This window comes from Schistocerca serialis, chromosome 1 (genome assembly GCF_023864345.2).
Source record: "Schistocerca serialis cubense isolate TAMUIC-IGC-003099 chromosome 1, iqSchSeri2.2, whole genome shotgun sequence".
Classification (NCBI taxonomy): Eukaryota; Metazoa; Arthropoda; class Insecta; order Orthoptera; family Acrididae; genus Schistocerca; species Schistocerca serialis.
Genome location: NC_064638.1, coordinates 236,041,965 through 236,062,650, shown reverse-complemented (window position 1 = coordinate 236,062,650; position 20,686 = coordinate 236,041,965). Strand labels below are relative to the sequence as shown.

Here is a 20,686-nt window from a genome sequence, read left to right as displayed (position 1 = left end):
ATTCATCACAAAAACACAAAGTAAGGAGACAGCCACTGCCTTCATCGTACAGAATTAATAACGGCTAATCTCAGCACAGGCCCTTTCGTTATTCATTATCGTCACACGCAATTTCAATCATTGTAATTCACCACTACAATCCAACACTGCAATCCAACACTGCAATCCAAATGATGCCGGCGCGGTAGACGCGTAATTACAATATCGGCACAAAAATGTCACTGAATCACACTAGTAATTATACTTTTTCACTTTCCCGAATATTCCTAACACAAAGGGGTTAAACCACGGCGATGGCCACTCCCTTTGTCGGTACGGTCTTGCATTCCAGCAACAGACCTCCACCCGGCTCGGCCCGCAGCGTGTATCACACTGTGTCTCAACACTCGCTCTCGCAACCCGACACACACTATCGATTGTTTGTCCTGTCGACCTGTGCTGTCGCAAAACTTATAGTAAGGGCCTACGGACCCCTTACAATCTTCCTCACCAGATGGTAGAGTTTTGTCAGTACTGGCTCTCCCAAGACTGTCAATAGTTCTAATGGAATGTTGTCTACTCCCGGGGCCTTGTTTCGACTCAGGTCTTTCAGTGCTCTGTCAAACTCTTCACACTGTATCGTATCTCCCATTTCATCTTCATCTACATCCTCTTCCATTTCCATTGTATTGTCCTCAAGTACATCGCCGTTGTATAGACTCTCTATATACTCCTTCCACCTTTCTGCTTTCACTTCTTTGCTTAGAACTGGGTTTCCATCTGAGCTCTTGATATTCATGCAAGTGGCTCTCTGTTCTCCAAGGGTCTCTTTAGTTTTCCTGTAGGCAGTATCTATCTTACCCCTAGTGAGATAAGCCTCTACATCCTTACATTTGTCCTCTAGCCATCCCTGCTTAGCCATTTTGCACTTCCTGTCGATCTCATTTTTGAGACGTTTGTATTCCTTTTTGCCTGCTTCATTTACTGCACTTTTATATTTTCTCCTTTCATCAATTAAATTCAACATTTCTTCTGTTACCCAAGGATTTCTACTAGCCCTCGTCTTTTTACCTACTTGATCCTCTGCTGCCTTCACAACTTCATTCCTCAGAGCTACCCATTCTTCTTCCACTGTATTTCTTTCCCCATTCCTGTCATTTTTTCCCTTATGCTCTCCCTGAAAATATGTACAACCTCTGGTTCTTTCAGTTTATCCAGGTCCCACCTCCTTAAATTCCCACCTTTTTGCAGTTTCTTCAGTTTTAATCTACAGTTCATAACCAATAGATTGTGGTCAGAGTCCACATCTGCCCCTGGAAATATCTTACAGTTTAGAACCTGGTTCCTAAATCTCTGTCTTACCATTATATAATCTATCTGATACCTTCTAGTATCTCCGCGATTCTTCCATGTATACAACCTTCTTTTATGATTCTTGAACCAATTGTTAGCTATGATTAAGTTATGCTCTGTGCAAAATTCTACCAGATGGCTTCCTCTTTCATTTCTCTCCCTCAATCCATATTCACCCACTATGTTTGCTTCTCTCCCTTTTCCTACTCTCGAAATCCAGTCACCCATGACTATTAAATTTTCGTCTCCCTTCACTACCTGAATAATTTCTTTTATCTCATCATACATTTCATCAATTTCTTCATCATCTGTTGAGCTAGTTGGCATATAAACTTGTACTACTGTAGTAGGCATGGGCTTCATGTCTATCTTGGCCACAATAATGCGTTCAGTATGCTGTTGGTAGTAGCTTACCCGCACTCCTATTTTTTTTATTCATTATTAAACCTACTCCTGCATTACCCCTATTTGATTTTGTATTTATAATCCTATTTCTAACCTACCTGCCCGATTAATGGATGTGACATTCCACGCTCCGATCCGTAGAACGCCAGTTTTCTTTCTCCTGATAACGACGTCCTCTTGCGTAGTCCCCGCCCGGAGATCCGAATGGTGGACTATTTTACTTCCGGAATATTTTACCCAAGAGGACGCCATCATCATTTAACCATACAGTATACCAGAAATTAACAGCGCCTGTTTCGGACCATTTTACAAGAGTTGAATTTTGTCATTGAAAATCAGTCTTTATTATTGTGCCAGGATCAATATTACACGATTCAGGGAGAGGAATCAATGACTCTTTAACGACCCAAAGAGCTTTGGACACTGAAAGAAGTGAAATTCTCCTCAAAATTTCATTGTTGCGTTAAAGTCGTTGCAACAATTGATTATTAATTGGTACACAAACTTGATGCATCTCAGACGTAGGGAATGTTCTTGTTCTGTCAGAGAATAAGCGAAAAAATTCAGCCTGTACAAGAAGATATGTGACTTCTCGATATTCGTAACTGCCGACGTCTGCAGTGGATGTGCTGAAGCTTTCTTCCTCTCTCTCTATCTCTATAATCCACAAATACGTCGAACCGCCTCGCAGGTGATGAGACAACTCCAGGCTCCATGGTCGAAGCAGTAATACAGGGTGTACATTAAGTCCGGGAACACTTTTAATTATTTATTGCACAAAAACCAAACATTGAACAGATATCACAAATATGTCATTTTGAAGAGAAACCCTGAAAGTTTCTTTTCATGTATACCGCCACAGTGTAGTTTGGTAATTTGCCGATAGTCAGCGCTAGTCGCAAACATGGAGAGTTCAGATGCGGAGCGAGCGTTCTGTGTGTCAGAGTTCGACAAAAACAAGTGTGCTGCAGCTGTTCAGCGGATATTTGGAACCAAGTACGGTAAAAAGCCACCAACAAGGAGGGCCATTTACCACTGGTATAATAACAAACTTGTTATGACGGGTTGCTTGTGCCCGGCAAAGAGAAGAATACGTCCCAATGTGAGTGAAGTGAATGTGGAGCGCGTGTAAGAGACATTCATAAGGAGTCCAAAGAAATCGGTGAAAGTGTTGAAACTCCTGCGACAGAAGCTGTCCATGAAACCATTCAATGGAGCTAGTGCAGAAGCTCAATGACGACGACAAATACAAGTGTTTCGAGTTTTATTCGCGTTTGCACCAATTGAATGAGGATGGGCATGGAATTGTTAATAGCTTAACTTTTAGCGACGAAGGCACTTTTCACACCAATGGGAAAATGAACAGGCATAATTGTCGAAGTACAAAGCACACGAGTGCATTAAATTTGAACGTGATTCCCTAAAAATCGGGCTGCTTTGCGCCATGGATCATCAACCGAGAAACCTAGTGCAGATGGCCACGGCACTGGTTTCGTCATGGCTCCACGTCCCTGTCGTTCTCCTTCCAGAACCTCTGACTCTCTTCCTCGACGTCTCGCAGCGGTCCACGCTGTAAAAGATGGGTATTCAGGCTGTAACATTAATGTGACTGGACAATGTATATCAGCGTACTCTGAAAGGAATCTTATTGGTAGCAGTTCTTGATTCAAATTCTGGAATGCTTATTTCGTCTCGTTTGGTTAAGGAATTTTGGAAAACTGTATTTAGTAACTCCTTTATTGGCACTGTCATCGGTAACATTCCCTTCGCTACTGCGTAGTGAAGGTATTGTCTCTCGCTACTGATCTGCTTCACATACTACCAGAACTTCTTTGGATCTTCTGCCAGATTTAGAGACCGAGCTTTATTGTGGACATTATTAAAAGCATCTCACATTGAATTTCGCGCTGTAAAACTTCGCCATTCTTGTGGATTTTGTGTTCTTTAAAATTTCCCACGGTTTTTCGTTATCTCTCCAACAGTGTTCTGACCTTTTTTCGTACCATGGGCGGTTAGTTTCGTCTATTATTGATTTATTTGGTGCAAATATTGTCGCAGAAGAAACTAAGTAGCACAGTCACTACGGTATAGTGGTTATGATATTAGACTGTTGCAATGAAGGTCGTGAATTCAAAGCTCATGTGAACAGCAAAATTTCTATATTCGGTTCGAGTGCATTCTAGAAGTATCCACAAATGTCAAGAATCGTTGTACCGGAATGTTCAGTAACTGTATACATACAGTATGTGTTCTGGCCGGAGGCAGTTCTCTCCTTGCCCTTGTATGTGCAAGTGCTGAATAAACCTTCGTTAAGTGATGTTAGTGTTCGTCATTCATCTAATTACACCTTCTTCTACGTGACAATATCTCTAGTGCTGTCACTGCTGTTTCTTCGAATCTAAGCCACACACACTTTCATAGGTAATTCGGAAGATGGAGGCTGTCTCTTAGGAAAGCGTCAAGCAAATTTTTATTTGCTTTTTTAAAGAAACATATTTTGCGTTTGGTTTTGGTGTTGTGGTGTTCAGTCTTGCTACAACGACTTTGTGGTCACTAATCCCTGTATCCGTCTTAACGCTCCCTATTTGCTAGTGGTTATTTGTTGCTAAAAGATCGAGTATGTTTTCGCAGCCATTTACACTCCGAGTGGGCCCCTCAACTAATTGTTCAAGATAGTTTTCCGAGAAAAAATTCAGCCATATTTTGTCCCTACCATCAATTTCAAACGTGTAATCTCGCCAAGATATCGAGAGTAGATTGATGTCGCCATCAAGTATAATTGTATCAGTGGGATATCTACTTGAAGTCTTCTTTGAATTTTTCACCAGCTGTATCAACTTAGTCAAGATGCCGGTAAACGGAACCAATTATTAATTTATTCCGATTTTCCAGTATAAACTCTACCCACCCTAATCCACAGGAAATAACTACTTCAATTTCGCTACAAGATATACCAGTTCTAAAAGCAACAAACACAGCAGTCTATTTAATGAACGAAATTGATTTTTAATCTTTAATTCTACAAGTTACTGGAAAATGCTGTTCAAAGTTAAGTGGTACTTCAGCTGTCTGAAAGACAATGACAATGAAAAATATTAACAAAATTAATAACTTGAATTCAAAGCTGTTTCCAGTAATAGTTCGCGATGACTGAGCTTTGCTGGTCTGCACAAAGTCAGCCCTCACTTAACTGCTGCCGTCGGTGTGTCGTCTTCATTCGTGTGTTAGTCCATAATCCGAGAGCGTCGAGCGATTACCGTCGTCGTGCTAATCCTGTTGATCGTAGCCGCCTGTTCGTGGACGCACAGGATCGCGTATGTTTGTAGAATCTTCTCACTGAGCGTATTTGCAGCTGGCAACGTAGAGAAACAACGTTTCATTCAGTAAACACATGACGTATCCCGATGTCATAACGTTTGTAAGCCGTTTATAGCCACAGTTTCGAATTTTCTGTTTCCCATTCGATGACAACTAGGAACATTTCACGCTACGATAGTCGACAAAAACAAAGTGCACTAATATATTTGTAATTTGATTTTACAATCAGCGATATGTGCTAAAAGAACCATACTGCTCACAATAGTTACCGTGCGCTCACGGTAAACATGCGAAGATCGGCGTATCGAAAATTCAAGATCAATGTTCCGAATATCAGTTCTCGAGAATTTGACAGTCCGCGGTACATTAATCAGTCCTTGCAGTTAATGTAGAATACCGCACACGCATAGCATTCACGCGGCTTGGCGATGGGCACATTCCAGTTCTAAGATTAATGTTGTAGATGTTATTTAGCCATTAAAAGCAATGAGACAGGATTGGCTATTAGTTTCTTTGTACACAGGAACCAATATGCGTATCACAAATAAAACAGTTCTTCTACGTTGTCCAAGGACACAGCACTTCCGCAATCACGCGGCACGGCCACCACTACTCGTTCTCCAGTTTGTTTGTTGGTAATTCCCTATCGGCGTATGGATGGATTTCTACAGCTCAACACATCACACTTTACACTACACGGAATATAAAGATTTACAATTTTACATAAAACTGCAACTTCATGTTAGCATGTCTACGGACAATAATTTTAAACAACTTGTTAATAAACGTGCAGATACATAACAGCAGAAAAAACTGGTAATTCCATGCTTAATAGCCCCAGGACGTAAACAGAAAAAGTGCACAAAGAAACAGTTACACAGTACAAACTATAATAGGTCTTCCGTCACACCGACAAAAGAAAGTACAGGATACACTGGATGTCCATAATTAAAGTCCCGGTTTCAAAACGCCGTAGGAAGAGGACCATTGCTTGGAATGACGTAACATTTGAATACCATATTGTTGACGCGGGAGGAAATGTCATGGAACAAAAAAAAATTACCTTTAGATGATGCTGTAAGCGTCAGAAAATGCACATCAAGCGAAGTGTGGTACACCGCTGATCCTCAATTTGCGTCCGAGATGCCCAACATGGCTGTCTGCACGAAACACCGCACACTATAGGTAAAGCTCTTTTACAAGATCGGTGACTGTGCGCCAGTAGCACTGTGTTATGTTATGTTAACCGGGGACCTAGGAACGACGGAGAGACTCCGTCCCCGCCGCAGCAGCAGCGGTCGGCAAGCCCACGACGACTACCGCAGTCCACTTCACCCCTCCGCCGCCCCACTCCGAACCCAGGGTTATTGTGCGGTTCGGCCCCCGGTGGACCCCCCCCCCCCCCCTCCCCAGTGAACGTCTAGAGTAATGGTGGTGTGCGCGTACGCAGAGAACTTGTTGGCGCAGCAATCGCCGACATAGTGTAGCTGAGGCGGAATCAGTAGCACTATAGAAGTTCCGAGTCTACGAACAAAGACATCGCTCCAATGCCTGCTAAGAGTCTGGATAAAAGATTTCACAAGTAGAAAAAACAGGTTCTTTTGAAGTACACTGTGCTGTGCAGGGAGAGGAAAGTAGTGAATCCGAAGTCTGTGAAAAACGTGGCCACAGAGGTCGAGCGATGTTGTACAAACATGCAGTGCATGGGGAACTGCCCCAACATTGGACATGCTTGCTAACATAAGATCCTACGAAATATCATGCATTGCTATCCACACCTTCATATCTGTTGCGGAATTCGCCATTTTTCGATTTCAACTTGTGGTGGACGGTTGACAGTACACCGAACTTGTTTAGCGACAGTCTCACGACAGTTATAAACTGACCTTATTTTTCCCTTTAAGCGGATTTTGGCCTAGGGCAAATATAAACCGATGTAACTTACCTAGAACATCCGCTGTGATACGACCTTGCGTAGGTGGATGGCCTTAGATAACTAACAGTTAGCCGAACTTACGCAGTCATGCACATTGAACACTATGGTTGGTTTGTGTACAACTCAATCCATATTCGTCGTATTGCGATTCATCTATCATTTGTAGCCGACCCTTTTTACGTTAAGACACTTACAGAGTCATCTGTCGGTAAAACTAAAGTTTTCTTTGTTCCATAACGTTTCCCCCCAGTGTCAATAACATGCTGGTCAAATTTGACGTCATTCTGAGCAGTGATTCTCTTTCTACAGCGCCTTGAAACTGGAACTTAAATTTTTAATACCCTAAATATATAAGGTGTCCAAAATAATATATAGGGTGAATCACCTAAAACTAAATGCTATTGATGTGCGGTTTTCACAGAATGGATCGGCAGTGAGGGACTCTATTATTGGCGAATAAATAGGCTGTAATAGTGATTGGAAAGTATTTCTTATGCAAACATACTTTTTTTTTAAATGGAACCATGCCTATTGACATCAACAGGCCAAAAGTAGGGTAAATTAGAATGTCGGTTGTTTTCGTTTCAGAATTTTAGTGAGAGTCGTTCACGAGATATCGTATTTTGAAAAGCTTCCACGCCGACACTTGTTTGTGGCATTCATCTTGCGTAGTTGCTAGCTACGATGCTTTTATATTTGCTTATAGTGGCATGATGCTCCTTGAGTGCACTTCGAATTGCTAGTCAGTTAGTGTGTGACAGTCCAAGCAGTAGGTCATGAGTAGACGATGGGGTTCACCAACGCAGAAAAAGCCGGCATGTTCATGGTGTTTGGAGAACGAAGGAAAAATGCAGTTCGTTCTTGTACGGTGTATGCGGCAAGATATGCCAACAGACGTCTACCATCTCGGCAAATATAATTATTTATCAACCTCTTAAACCAGCTGTTCTATTTTAAAAAGTGTATGTTTGCACAAAAAATACACTTTCTAAATAGGATTACAGTCTGTTTATTGCCTAACAATAAGAGCCCCTCACCACCAACCCACTCTGTGAAAACCGCATATCAATAGACTTTCCATTTCCGCTACATTTGCGGAGCACGTTTTAGATTATTCACCCTGTATATACACGTACTAGATGACAAACCCGTCATATCCCGGGTATTTATTTGGCTAGTTTTGTATCGGAAACGAGAACAAAAGATTAGCTGTGTCTGTAGTGAAGTACCGAAAAAAATCATTTCTATCTGTTAGTGAGAACATCTTTGAATTTACGAAACAGTCGTACAAACAATTATCCATTATGTGCAGATGGAGTATGGTGTCCAAATTAAGACACATGATCCCAGACTGTTTCGAACGTTGGGCACAGCTCTTTCGCTGTCTAAAACGATATTTTGTAAACGTGTCTATGGGAACGCCTATAAGTAGGCCTATATACGGTTGTTTTCGCCTACAACCGTTAGCCCTTCACAATTCAAAGCTGTAGAAAGCGCTGCCAGATGTCAAGTATTTTGTTACGTTGACTCGACTGCAGGAATGTTTTAGTAGTAAAGAAGAAATTCATTAAAACTGCCTATATGATGCGGTATTATTTCAAGTATCTCAGTGTTTATGACGTAATATCTCTTGAACTATGTGTCGTACTATGTGCTATACACCGATATAATTTTGAAGGCATATTCGGCGGTGTATACGGATACTGTCTGCAAAATGTGTTGCGACTGGAATTAAAAGAAAAGAAGTAATACATTTAAATATCATGCACAATGCGGCAATTCTGCACGCACTCCAGTGTTTATGATGCCATATCGCCTTTACTATGTGTGGCACCACGATAAACATTTGTAGGTGGATTTAGTGTCATATGTGGATACTGCCTGGAAAATATATTGCGAATACTGCTACCCGCACAGAAGTAATATATTTAAACGTCATGCAGCAGTTTTTCTAGCATGTCGTTGTTTATCAGGTCATCCTGAATTATTGTTCTTAACTCCACACCTCCACACCCATTGTTGCTGGGCAATAAGAGATATGTGAAGTCTGGTTGAAACCGATCGAACAGTTTCGGAGGAGACGTGCAACATACACACACACACACACACACACACACACACACACACACACACACACACACTGACAGAAAAAATAATTAATGCAGAGTAATGAAATTTCGGGAATACATTTGTCCAGGTAACATATTTAAATGATCAACATTGCAGGATCATAAGTTAATGTAAGCATGAGATAATCCATTGCAAATGTGAAATGCTGGTTCATTAATAACCAGCGAACCGCCAGAATGTTTAATACAAGCATACTAACGTGATGTGCAGGTACCGCATGTCAGTTTGTGAAATGGTGCTCTATGCCTGTAGCGCTTGGTCGGTCAATACAGGGACGGTTAATGATGTTTGTGAACGATGCTGGAGTTGTCCTCCAAAGATGTCCCATATATGCTTGATTGAAGACAGATCTAGTGATCGAACAGTCCAAGGCCGATGCAACATGTGGACACTCTGTGGAGCGGTATGTGGGCGATCGTTATTCTGTTGGAAAACACCCCCTGGAATGCTGTTCATGAAAGATAGCAGAACAGATCGAACCGACAGGTTGATGTACAAATTTGCAGCCATGGTATGACTACGAGGAGGCTCCTGCTGTTATACGCAACTGCAACCACGCCGTAACTCCAGATGTAGGTCTAGCACGCAGACAGGTTGGTTGCTGGCTCTCAACTGGCCTCCTTCTAACCCACACACACCACTCAGACCGAGGCAGAACCAGCTTTCATCAGCACACACCACAGACCTTCACCATCCCTCCTATGAGCTCTTACTTGACACCACTGAAGTCACAAACAGCTGTGGTTTGAGGACAGCGGAATGCACGATGCTGGGCGTCTGGCTTGGAGCTGCCCTTGAAGTAACTGATTTGTAACAATTGGTTGCGTCACTGTGGTGCCAATTGCAGCAGCTATCACTGTGGTGCCAATGGCTGCTTCAGATGTAATACGAAGCGCTAGTGCCGTACATCAAACACGATGGTCTTCCCTCTTAGCAGTGCTACGTGACCGTTCGGAGCCTAGTCTTCTTGCGACCATACATTCCTGCGACCACGGCTCCCAGCAGTCAAGTGCGGCGGCTAATTTCCTACTAAGTCTTTCCGCAATATCGCAGAAGGAACATCCAGCTTCTCGTAGTCCTACTGCATGACCTCGTTCGAACTCAGTGAAGTGTTCTGTTCATAACGGTGTCTTTGTCGCCTCAAAGCCATTCTTGACTATGATCAGTTCACCACGTTAAATCTCAAAGGTAACTAGCACCCACGATCTTTACAGTTTGTATTGAAAGCAAACCTGGTTTGCATCTTCTCAGTGGAGTTACTAGCGCCATTATTATGCGACATGCACGAAATCTGAATAGATATCGTCTTTCTGATGCACAAATACGCCAACCAACTTTTGTTTATTTGGCATTCACGAGGGATATTTGGAAAGTAAGGTCCGATCAAAAATGGTTCAAATGGCTCTGAGCACTATGGGACTTAGCATCTGAGGTCATCAGTCCATTAGACTAAGAACTACTTAAATCTAATTAACCTAAGGACATCACACACATCCAGCCCGAGGCAGGATTCGAACCTGCGGCCGTAGCAGCAGAACGGTTCCGGACTGAAGCGCCTAGAACCGCTCGGCCACAACGGCCGGCAAGGTCCGATCGATCGTGAAATGTTAACTACCGTGAAAATCCAAAAAGATTTGCATAGATGTGTTCAGCAGTGCCTCTAGTATGCCCGTTGATCGCGTCACATCACTCTTTTCAGCTCCGAGAGCACACTGAACACTTAAGATTCTTAGATAAATAGTGTCTCCCACCCAAGTATGAGAGCATGGTGACAGATTTTACCCGATGTCATGCAACTCACATAACGTAAGTGACAAGTGTTTCCTTCTTCATTCTTCAATTCTCGGCCGTACTCCGCAGGGGCAACGAAGATGCTTCTCCAACGTTTTCGATGGGAAGTGCTTGATCACGAACAATTCAGTCAGTAATTGGCTCCTCCTAAGTTTCGTCATATGAACCGTTGGCTGTGAAGACAACATTTTGGCACAGACATCGAGCTGTAGACCAGCTTGGAGAATTTGGAGAAAGCACAGGCGGCTTCCTTTTGCGACGAGGGTATTGGGAAGTTGGTACAACGCTACGACAATACTATTACTTTCTTTCAGCCGTTCCCAGTACCAGCACTACGGTGGCTAATGATACAAGACCAAGTCAGCCAATGATTCAGACTTTAGCTTCCGCAATTAGGAAAACAACTGCTACCCTTTGTCTGGCGTTTCCACAAAAACCCTTTCGATGTCGTTAAAACTATAGTATCGCTAATTGTATCGTTAAAGCACCGTGATGTAGCAATGTCCATGGTTCTTGGGTTACACGGAGATGTTTTCACATTGCTTTAAGTCGGAAATGTCGTTTACGTCACTATGACAGGAAACCCTGGAACGATAAAAGAAAGCAAACGCCTTCCGTTTATGAAGACTTGCATTACAGAACGGTCAAGCAAGTTGTCTAAACAAGAGATTGAAAGGGAAGTCTTCCATAAGAGTGACTGTATTAATGGTATATACACTACTGGCCATTAAAATGACTACACCATTAAGATGACGTGCTACAGACGTGAAATTTATCCGACAGGAATTAGATGCTGTGATATGCAAATGATTAGCTTTTCAGAGCATTCACACGAGGTTGGCGCCGGTGGCGAAGCCTACAACGTGCTGACATGAGGAAAGTTTCCAACAGATTTCTCATACACAAACAGCAGTTGACCGGTGTTGCCTGGTGAAACGTTGTTGTGATGCCTCGTGTAAGGATGAGAAATGCGTACGCTCACGTTTCCGACTTTGATAAATGTCGGATTGTAGCCTATCGAGGTCGCGGTTTATCGTATCGCGACATTGCTGCTCGCGTTGGTCGACATCTAATGACTGTTAGCAGAATATGGAATCGGTGGGTTCAGGAGGGTAATAAGGAACGCCGTGCTGGATGCCAACGGCCTCGTATCACTAGCAGTCGAGATGACAGGCATCTTATCCGCATGGCTGTAACGGATCGTGGAGCCCCATCTCGATCCCTGAGTCAACAGATGGGGACGTTTGCAAGACAACAACCATCTGCACGAACAGTTCGACGACGTTTGCAGCAGCATGGACTATCAGCTCCGAGAACATGGCTGCGGTTACCCTTGACGCAGACAGGAGCGCCTGCGATGGTGTACTCAACGACGAACCTGGGTGCACGAATGGCAAAGCGTCATTTTTTCGGTTGAATCCAGGTTCTGTTTACAGCATCATGATGGTCGCATCCATGTTTGGCGACATCGCGGTGAACGCACATTGGAAGCGTGTATTCGTCATCGCCATGCTGGCGTATCACCCGGCGTGATGGTATAGGGTGCCATTGGTTACACGTATCGGTCACCTCTTGTTCGCATTGACGGCACTTTGAACAGTGGACGTTACATTTCAGATGTGTTACGACCCGTGGCTCTACCCTTCATTTGATCCCTGCGAAACCCTACATTTCAGCAGTATAATGCACGACCGCTTGTTGCAGGTCCCTGTACGGGCTTTCTGGATACAGTAAATGTTCGACTGCTGTCCTGGCCAGCGGATTCTCCAGATCTTTCACCAACTGAAAACGTCTGGTGAATGGTGGCCGAGCAACTGGCTCATCACAATACGCCAGTCACTACTCTTGATGAACTGTGGTATCGTGTTGAAGCTGCATGGGCAGCTGTACCTGTACACGCCATCCAAGCTCTGACTCAATGCCCAGGGGTATCAAGGCCGTTATTACGGCCAGAGGTGTTTGTTCTGGGTACTGATTTCTCAGGATCTATGCACCCAAATTGCGTGAAAATGTAATCACATGTCAGTTGTAGTATAATATATTTGTCCAATGAATACCCGTTTATCATCTGCATTTCTTCTTGGTGTAGCAATTTTAATGGCCACTAGTGTAATAACACTATACTAGCACGTTAATAAGTTATCCCAGATGATCACACTGTCAACCTAATACATCTTTAATACGTTTTGAGCAATGCTGTATCAGAAAATGTACGACTAAATATAGAAGTCATCCACTGAGTGAATGATACTTTGGCGGAATGGAAGCGCTGAGAACAACCATAGCATTGTAAGCTTTAGTTTTTCCAGCAGTTTTAGTTCCAGTTTATGTCATATATTATTGAACGGATCTTATCTATACCTTACTTACAGATAGCAGCACGTACAATTACCACTGAAAGAAGAAGATAACTAGTTTCTGCATTCCCGAAGAAGTCTCCTCTCTTTTAAAGTAAGTGTTTGATAAAGTAGTGCGACTGAAATCACGATAAGACTCGAATCAGTCTCTCACAGTTTTATGGAAAGTGAACGGATATCTCTGTTATGGGCTAGAAGTGAAATGAACAACAGTGCCGGCCGGGGTAATCGAGTGGTTCTGGGCGCTACAGAATGGAACAGCGCGACCGCTACGGTCGCAGGCTCGAATCCTCCCTCGGGCATGGATATCTGTGATGTCCTTAGGTTAGTTAGGTTTAAGTAGTTCTAAGTTCTAGGGGACTGATGACCTAAGAAGTTAAGTCCCGTAGTGCCCAGAGCCATTTTAACCATTTTTGAACAACAGTGCTCACCATCTATTTTGTTCTCACCATTCCCCCATGAGACAATGAAAAACGAAAGTTCACAGGTAACATTATAAGAAAATTCAATTGGTGACAGCATAATTCTGTCATAGTGGAAGTTAAAAAGTACAACGAAGAATTACAACAACTAGGTCCTACTCTGTTCATTCCCACTCTCTTGCTACAGACAACGCCTCTATCCTCACAGAATACATGTGATTTTAACAATGTGATGGTTCATTACTTGAATAACAATTATGACAGTTAAACGCTTATCCAGTAAGTAGCTTATCCAGTAAGTAGCTTATCCAGTAAGTAGCTTATCCAGTAAGTAGAGATTAAGTCAAAATCCGCCAGGCAAAATATTTTTGTTCTTAGCCCAGGTGGTACCTGTTCGATGGCATATTAAAACAAATTTGTTCATCAGTCCCAATAACCTTATTTCAAAAAGGACACAGAAAAAATATCTTTCATGGTGATCACAAGAAGTAAACTTCGAAGCTTATGTTAGTTATGAGAATTTAGTCAACAGCATCATGACGCAAATTTCGTATTGCTCAAGATGATTGCAAAAGAAATAAAAACTTAATTCTCCCCTGCCTTCGTCATAAGCTTTTTATTTTATAAATTATAGAGTGCAGCAATCAGTCGTCCTTTTTTAGATTTTAGTACACAAATCCAGATTTCGGCTAGTAGCTAGCCATTCTCGATGCACTATTTTCTATTCTCAATGTTCGGGCGTCAGACACAGTTCTTTGAGTACTCAAGACTTCCAGGCAGTAGTTCAGAGACCGACCGGCACATCGGATGGCAGCCACCGGCGATGTTGGTATTTTGCAAACGAGTCTCCGAGGCAGGTTTACGACACCGATCGCAGGCTAGAAGGCATGGCCTCGCGGGCACTGTATATAAACGTGAAGTAATCAGAGCAGTACAGAGCACCATACTTTGCAGTTAGAACAGCGCCTGTGCGTAGAAGCCGAAGAGGGCTGAGGAAAGTTGACGTTGTAATTATCAAAGAGCACTCCACTTGCCCTATCCAGGGGAACTACGTCAGAGGCGTAGGGGAAAGACGTATAAAGAAGTGATCCTGGGGGCTCAAAGAGGGAGCCGTGTCGCCATAGTGTACGCGTCTAGAACCGGAGAGAATGACGATTGTTTAAGTTGCAGGCCAACCACGACTACCTTTTGGCGACGAAAATTGTCGGCCAACCGGCCCGCTGGCTCTAGCTCCAATCTCTGCTACACGGTCATGACTCTGTGGTGGGGCGCGTTGCACCTTACAGCTACACCGGCGCGAGGAGCGAGAGGGCTGCGAGCCTGCGCTCTCTGGGTGGCATCGTCCGACGGACTGCACGCTGCCGTCCGCGGAGGCAGGGCTGGGGAGCGGACTCGCGGCGTCCCGGGTGCCGAGCTTCTGAGGCTCGCTACAACGACGGTGGTAGGCTGCTTTCCTTCGGCGCTCTACGTGGGGTCCACGGGTCCCGCTTGAGGGAGCAGTGAGACGCTAGCAGCAGCGTATCCTCGACGTAATGAAATCAGTGACACACTTACCCGTGTTTCTCTGCACGCTTCGGTGTGAGTCAACCCTCTGTCCCAAATCATACTGTGACGTACAGACGGTAGCAGAGCCAGGATGGGGAAGGTGTAGGCACATTTATTTGGTCCAAGCCTTGTTGACACAAACTGGTTATACATCCAAGTTAATACAATTAACAGTTTAAAAGGAAATTTTGAAAATAAAAATTTTGTTTTTAAACATTCTCTAGAAGAACATTCAGCCCCACTCTGAAACATTACATAAAGGTACTGTTAGTAAAAGGTATATTATATCGTACAATAATGCAACATGTACAAACATTAACAATTACGCCAGAAAAGTATTGAACTTGCGATTTGTACTACATGTAAATCAAACCTTAAAACAAATCCAATTTGGCAAGAGTGTAACAAATTCCCTACTGCCTACTTAAAAAAATGTGGCAATGATAATCAGTTTTTTTTCTTACCTCCTTATTTCACTTAAGCTTACGTAAACCCTACACAAATGTCACTTATTATTCTCTCATGTGACATCAGTTCACCTTTCGTGACAAATACACAAAATTTCTAAATTATTTTATATCAGTTAGGTAAGCTACAAGACAGAAATACGATTAACAACTGGTGACATGAGTAAACACTGTCAAGTTATCAATTTCACGACGGTTGTGTTATCTAGCAAATTTTCATTTGAATACTCGCTCCACGTGTTCCAAAATAGTTCAGTCAGTCTCGAGAAGAAACACAACTTACTACACAAATATGGCAATATCAAGAAATATATGGGTTTATCCCAAGCAATATTAGTAGAATTAAGAAATTTGCAATTTAAACGCACCAATTTTAGCAAAGTCTAATGTAATAATAATTTGGACAGAACTTTCATAAAATGATCGATGATAGTGGATACCGTGCCATACACTATGAAACAAATTAAGAATTATTCACAGTAGACACCTGGCACATGATGACATTCTCTGAAGTATTGCAAATCACAAAATGTTGGCTACAAGTACCAACCACATAATAAAGTAATGATCATTAAATATAATAAAAATATATAAAAATTTCGGCCTTAGCCAGGTAACGAGAACCACACCAATCCAGTTTCTGTTACATTCGAGTGGTAGGCCTAACAAACAACAGCTGGTCATGGAGAACCACGCTAAGCAAGCGAGCAATCCGTCCTCCACACATGCTCGCAAACAGCCACACTCATCGCAGTCCTTAATAGGCAGGCACCAGTTGACTCCCCGCCGCTTCCGTCCTGTCCCCATATCCCGACCGAGCCGTCATCCAAAACTGTTGCTTCGCGCACCAGCGCCAAGGGATCACGCCATCGCTGCGGCGAAAACAAGTGAAATAATCACCAACTGCGACATAATCGCTTATACAAACAGTGATCCAATACTGTAAAATGCTTTTTTATTTCAGTCTCTGATCACAATATGCATTCTTTAGACGATGACCGGTTTCAGTCTGTAATGACCATCCTCAGACCTAAAATAAATAATCTCGCCGGTAAATCAAATGAGCTGAGCCGTGACACGGCTCACATACCTCTCCGTAGTTCTGACATGTTACGGCCCCTGAGCTCGGTGATTTGTGGCTTATACTGACTGAAAGCAAAAATACCAGAGTACTGAAACTTAGGGAATACTTCTGTCTAGGTAACACATTTAAGTGATTAACATTGGACGATCACAGGTTAATGTTAAGCCACTGCAGATGTGAGACGCTGGTACATCAAAACTGGTGTAACCGCTATAATGGTGATTTCAAGCATCCAAAAGTATAAGCAGGTGCCGGACGTCAGTGTGGGATGGAGTACAACGCCTGTTGCATTTTGTTGGTCAGTACAGGATCGGTTAATTCTGTTTGTACATGACGCAATACTTGTCGTCCGATGATATCCCGTGTGTACTCGATTGGAGACTGATCTGGTAGTCACCCAGGCCAGGGCAACATCTTGGCAATCTGTAAAGCGTGTTGGGTAACAACAGCGGAATGTGGGTGAGTTACCTTGTTGGGAAACACTGCCTGTTATGCTGATCATGAATGGCAGCACAACAGATCGAATCACCAGACTGACATATAGATTTGCAGTCAGGGTGCTCGGGATAGCCAAGAGAGTGCTCCGACTGCCGTACGAAATACCACCACAGATCATAACCCCAGGTGTCGGTCCAGTGTGTCTTGCACGCAGACGCGTTGGTTGCAGGCGCTCAATTGGCCTCTTTCTAACCAACACGCGGTTATCACTGGCACCGGGGCAGAACTAACTTGCATCAGAAAACATAACAGACCACCACCCTGCCCTCCAATGAGTTCTCGCCTGAAACCACAGAAGTCGCATATGGCGGTGATTTGGGTAAGGTGATTGCACGCTACAGGGCGTTTAGGTTTGAGATGTCCTTGAATTATCAGAGTTGTGACACTTCGTTGTATCTTTGTGGTGCCAGCTGCTGCTCAAATTGCTACCGCAGATACAGTACATGCGCCACAGCCATATTCTGAACACGATGCTCTTCCCTATCACAAAGGAACCTCCCCATCGCACCCTCCTCAGATTTAGTTACAAGTTGGCACAGTGGATAGGCCTTGAAAAACTGAACACAGATCAATCGGGAAAACAAGAAGAAGTTGTGTGGAACTATGAAAAAAATAAGCAAAATATACAAACTGAGTAGTCCATGCGTAACATAAGCAACATTAAGGACAATGTGAGCTAAGGAGCGCCGTGGTCCCGTGGTTAGCGTGAGCAGCTACGGAACGGGAGGTCCTCGGTTCAAGCCTTCTATCGAATGAAAAGTTTAATTTATTTTATTTTATTTATGATAATCACAACCACAAGAAAACCTAAAGGTAGAAGGTAGAAGAATCTTTTTACCCATTCGCCAAGTGTACAAGTTAGGTGGGTCGACAACATATTCCTGTCATGTGACACACATCCCGTCACCAGTGTCTTATAGAATATATCAGATGTGTTTTCCTGTGGAGGAATCGGTTGACCTATGACCTTACGATCAAATGTTTTCGGTTCCCATTGGAGAGGCACGTCGTTTCGTCTACTAATCGCAAGGTTTTGCTGTGCGGTCGCAAAACACAGACACTAAACTTATTACAGTGAACAGAGACGTCAATGAACGAACGGACAGATCATAACATTGCGAAAATAAAATTTTCACTGGAGGGAAGGGTTGAATCTAGGACCTCTCGTTCGGCAGCTGCTCACGCTAACCACGGGACCACTGCGCTTCTGAGCTTACGCTCTCCTTGATGTTGCCTATCTTGCGCATGGACTACTCAGTTTGTATGTTTTGCTTATTTTTTTCATAGTTCCACACAACTTCTTCCTTTTTTCTCGATTGATCTGTGTTCAGTTTTTCAAGGCCTATCCACTGTGCCAACTTATAGCTAAATCTGAGGGGGGCTGCGATGGGGAGGTTCCCTTGTCAGTAGTTCCATGTGGACATCCCGAGCCCGGTCTTCGTGCGACCGTACATTTTCGTTAACACTGCTGCCAGTACAGTCGTACCTAGCCACCGGCAAGGTTGAATCACCTGAAGATGTCGGATAGTTGCTCCCAGGAAATATTGTGAAATTTGCACATTGTGACCCGGCGGCAAACCCGAGAAGACTATTTACAACTTATTTCTGATTTAAAGTGGATGCTTTCAAAAGGAAAAGCGCACTGTAGAAGGAACAAATTCTGTCAAAAAACATAGACCAGTTCCTGACGCTCCCAATCGTTAGAGAAATTGCTATGTTTGTGTGTATGATTTTGCCATGAAAGAATTACAAGGATAGTTTTCTTAACATTTTTGAGACCACTGCGAATCTTACGTCTGTTTTCGAACTTGTCTGGAGACCGTCTGCTGTTTCAATTGGAAGCACCCTGTGTATATGCAAATGTTACTGCCTGATCTGCAGTTCAACCCTCGTTTTAAAGATAACTCATTTTTTAAATTAAAACTGTCCAGGACATCTACATCGTTTTTCCCAGGAAAAGTTTCCACATTTGCAACATATTTCGGTCATATTATGTGTCTGAAAGGTTCCTGTTTTCGATTATGAAATTAAATAATTCATCATTACTTGGGAACCTGAGTGCGAAAATCTGTAAAATTGTCTCCGTCTGTATGTATGCCGACATTCTGTACCAGTTAAAAATTATACCTTCATTGCGCCCAAAATATTTAAGTGATACCGAAAATTTGTTTCATTTGTGATCTGTGTTGTTGAGAAATATGAAACCAAGTCATACGCAGTAAGATTGTATTGCCGTTTAAATATGGCGCGTTCGCCGTTTACGCCTCTTCTCCCTCTTGCCTACCATAAAGCGTGACGTGGCTGTGGGGAAGTGTGCGGTCCCACTGAGCACCATGGCATGCCGGCCAAGACACGGCTCATGAGCCGAATTCTTGGTCACCCCTGATTTAACGCATTAACTCATTTATAAATCAATCAGATGTCTGATGCTGCTTAGTACATGAGCGCTCGATTCTTTGACGAATAAGCGATTTCCTGGTTTGGCGCAAAACACGATCACCTCTGGTCCGCGTACCTAGTAATTTAGACATCACACACATGACTTGTTAATTCTGGTGTGCCCCCTCTTCCAAGTTCCGCAACGGCATCTTTCAACAGGATAACGTTGCCTGGATGCAGAAAGCGCTCGAATGTTGTTGTATGTCGCACGTTCTCGTGATCTGTTATGGTTCAAATGGTTCAAATGTCTCTGAGCACTATGGGACTTAACATCTATGGTCATCAGTCCCCTAGAACTTAAAACTACTTAAACCTAACTAACCTAAGGACATCACACAACACCCAGTTATCACGGATCTGTTATGCAATGACAATATCTTGTCGCGGGTTACCAAGAGATTGGGACGCCACCACTCGCCAGCCACTAGGATTGACGAATTCTGGCAAAGAGTTTACTCAAAATAGAATGATTCATTTATCATATGAGCTCAATACGAACTGATGCCCTGCTGGATTAGAGCCATTGCTGGCGCCCGATATGGCAGATCTGTGAACTACATTTCACATCCTGTCACCCTGCAGTCACTAACAAATGTAATCGTGAATTCCTCCTACATACTGTGTACGCACAGCAAGTAAAAATTCTTTATCGGTATTACGAGGGCAAGTCAAAAATTATCTACACTTTTCATTCTACCGTTTATTAACATGAAGCTAGGGGTATGCGATTCCCATCATTTTTCTACATAATCTCCCTCCTTCTCAATGCACATGGCCCAACGGTCAACGAGCTTATGTATGCCTTCCAAATAAAAGGTTTTCGGTTAGGCGTGAAGCCATTTTCGCTTCGTTCGTCCACGTCTGAGGCAAATCGGCGACCACGCAAAGCATCCTTGAATGGCCCTAACAAGTGAAAGTCACCTGGAGAAAAGTCTGGGCTGTAGGTTATAATACAATTTCAT

The 20,686-nt window shown here is 43.2% G+C and overlaps 1 protein-coding gene across 1 annotated transcript in view; it reads left to right on the top strand.

Annotated features, from left to right (window-relative positions):
• The window catches only part of LOC126461519 (substance-P receptor-like), a 241,241-nt gene that overhangs the window by 40,072 nt on the left and 180,483 nt on the right, over positions 1–20,686 (top strand). The window contains exon 2 of the mRNA XM_050096006.1: positions 14,735–14,752. Coding sequence (XP_049951963.1) covers positions 14,735–14,752 — 18 coding nt within the window. The remainder of the gene's footprint in view (positions 1–14,734; positions 14,753–20,686) is intronic.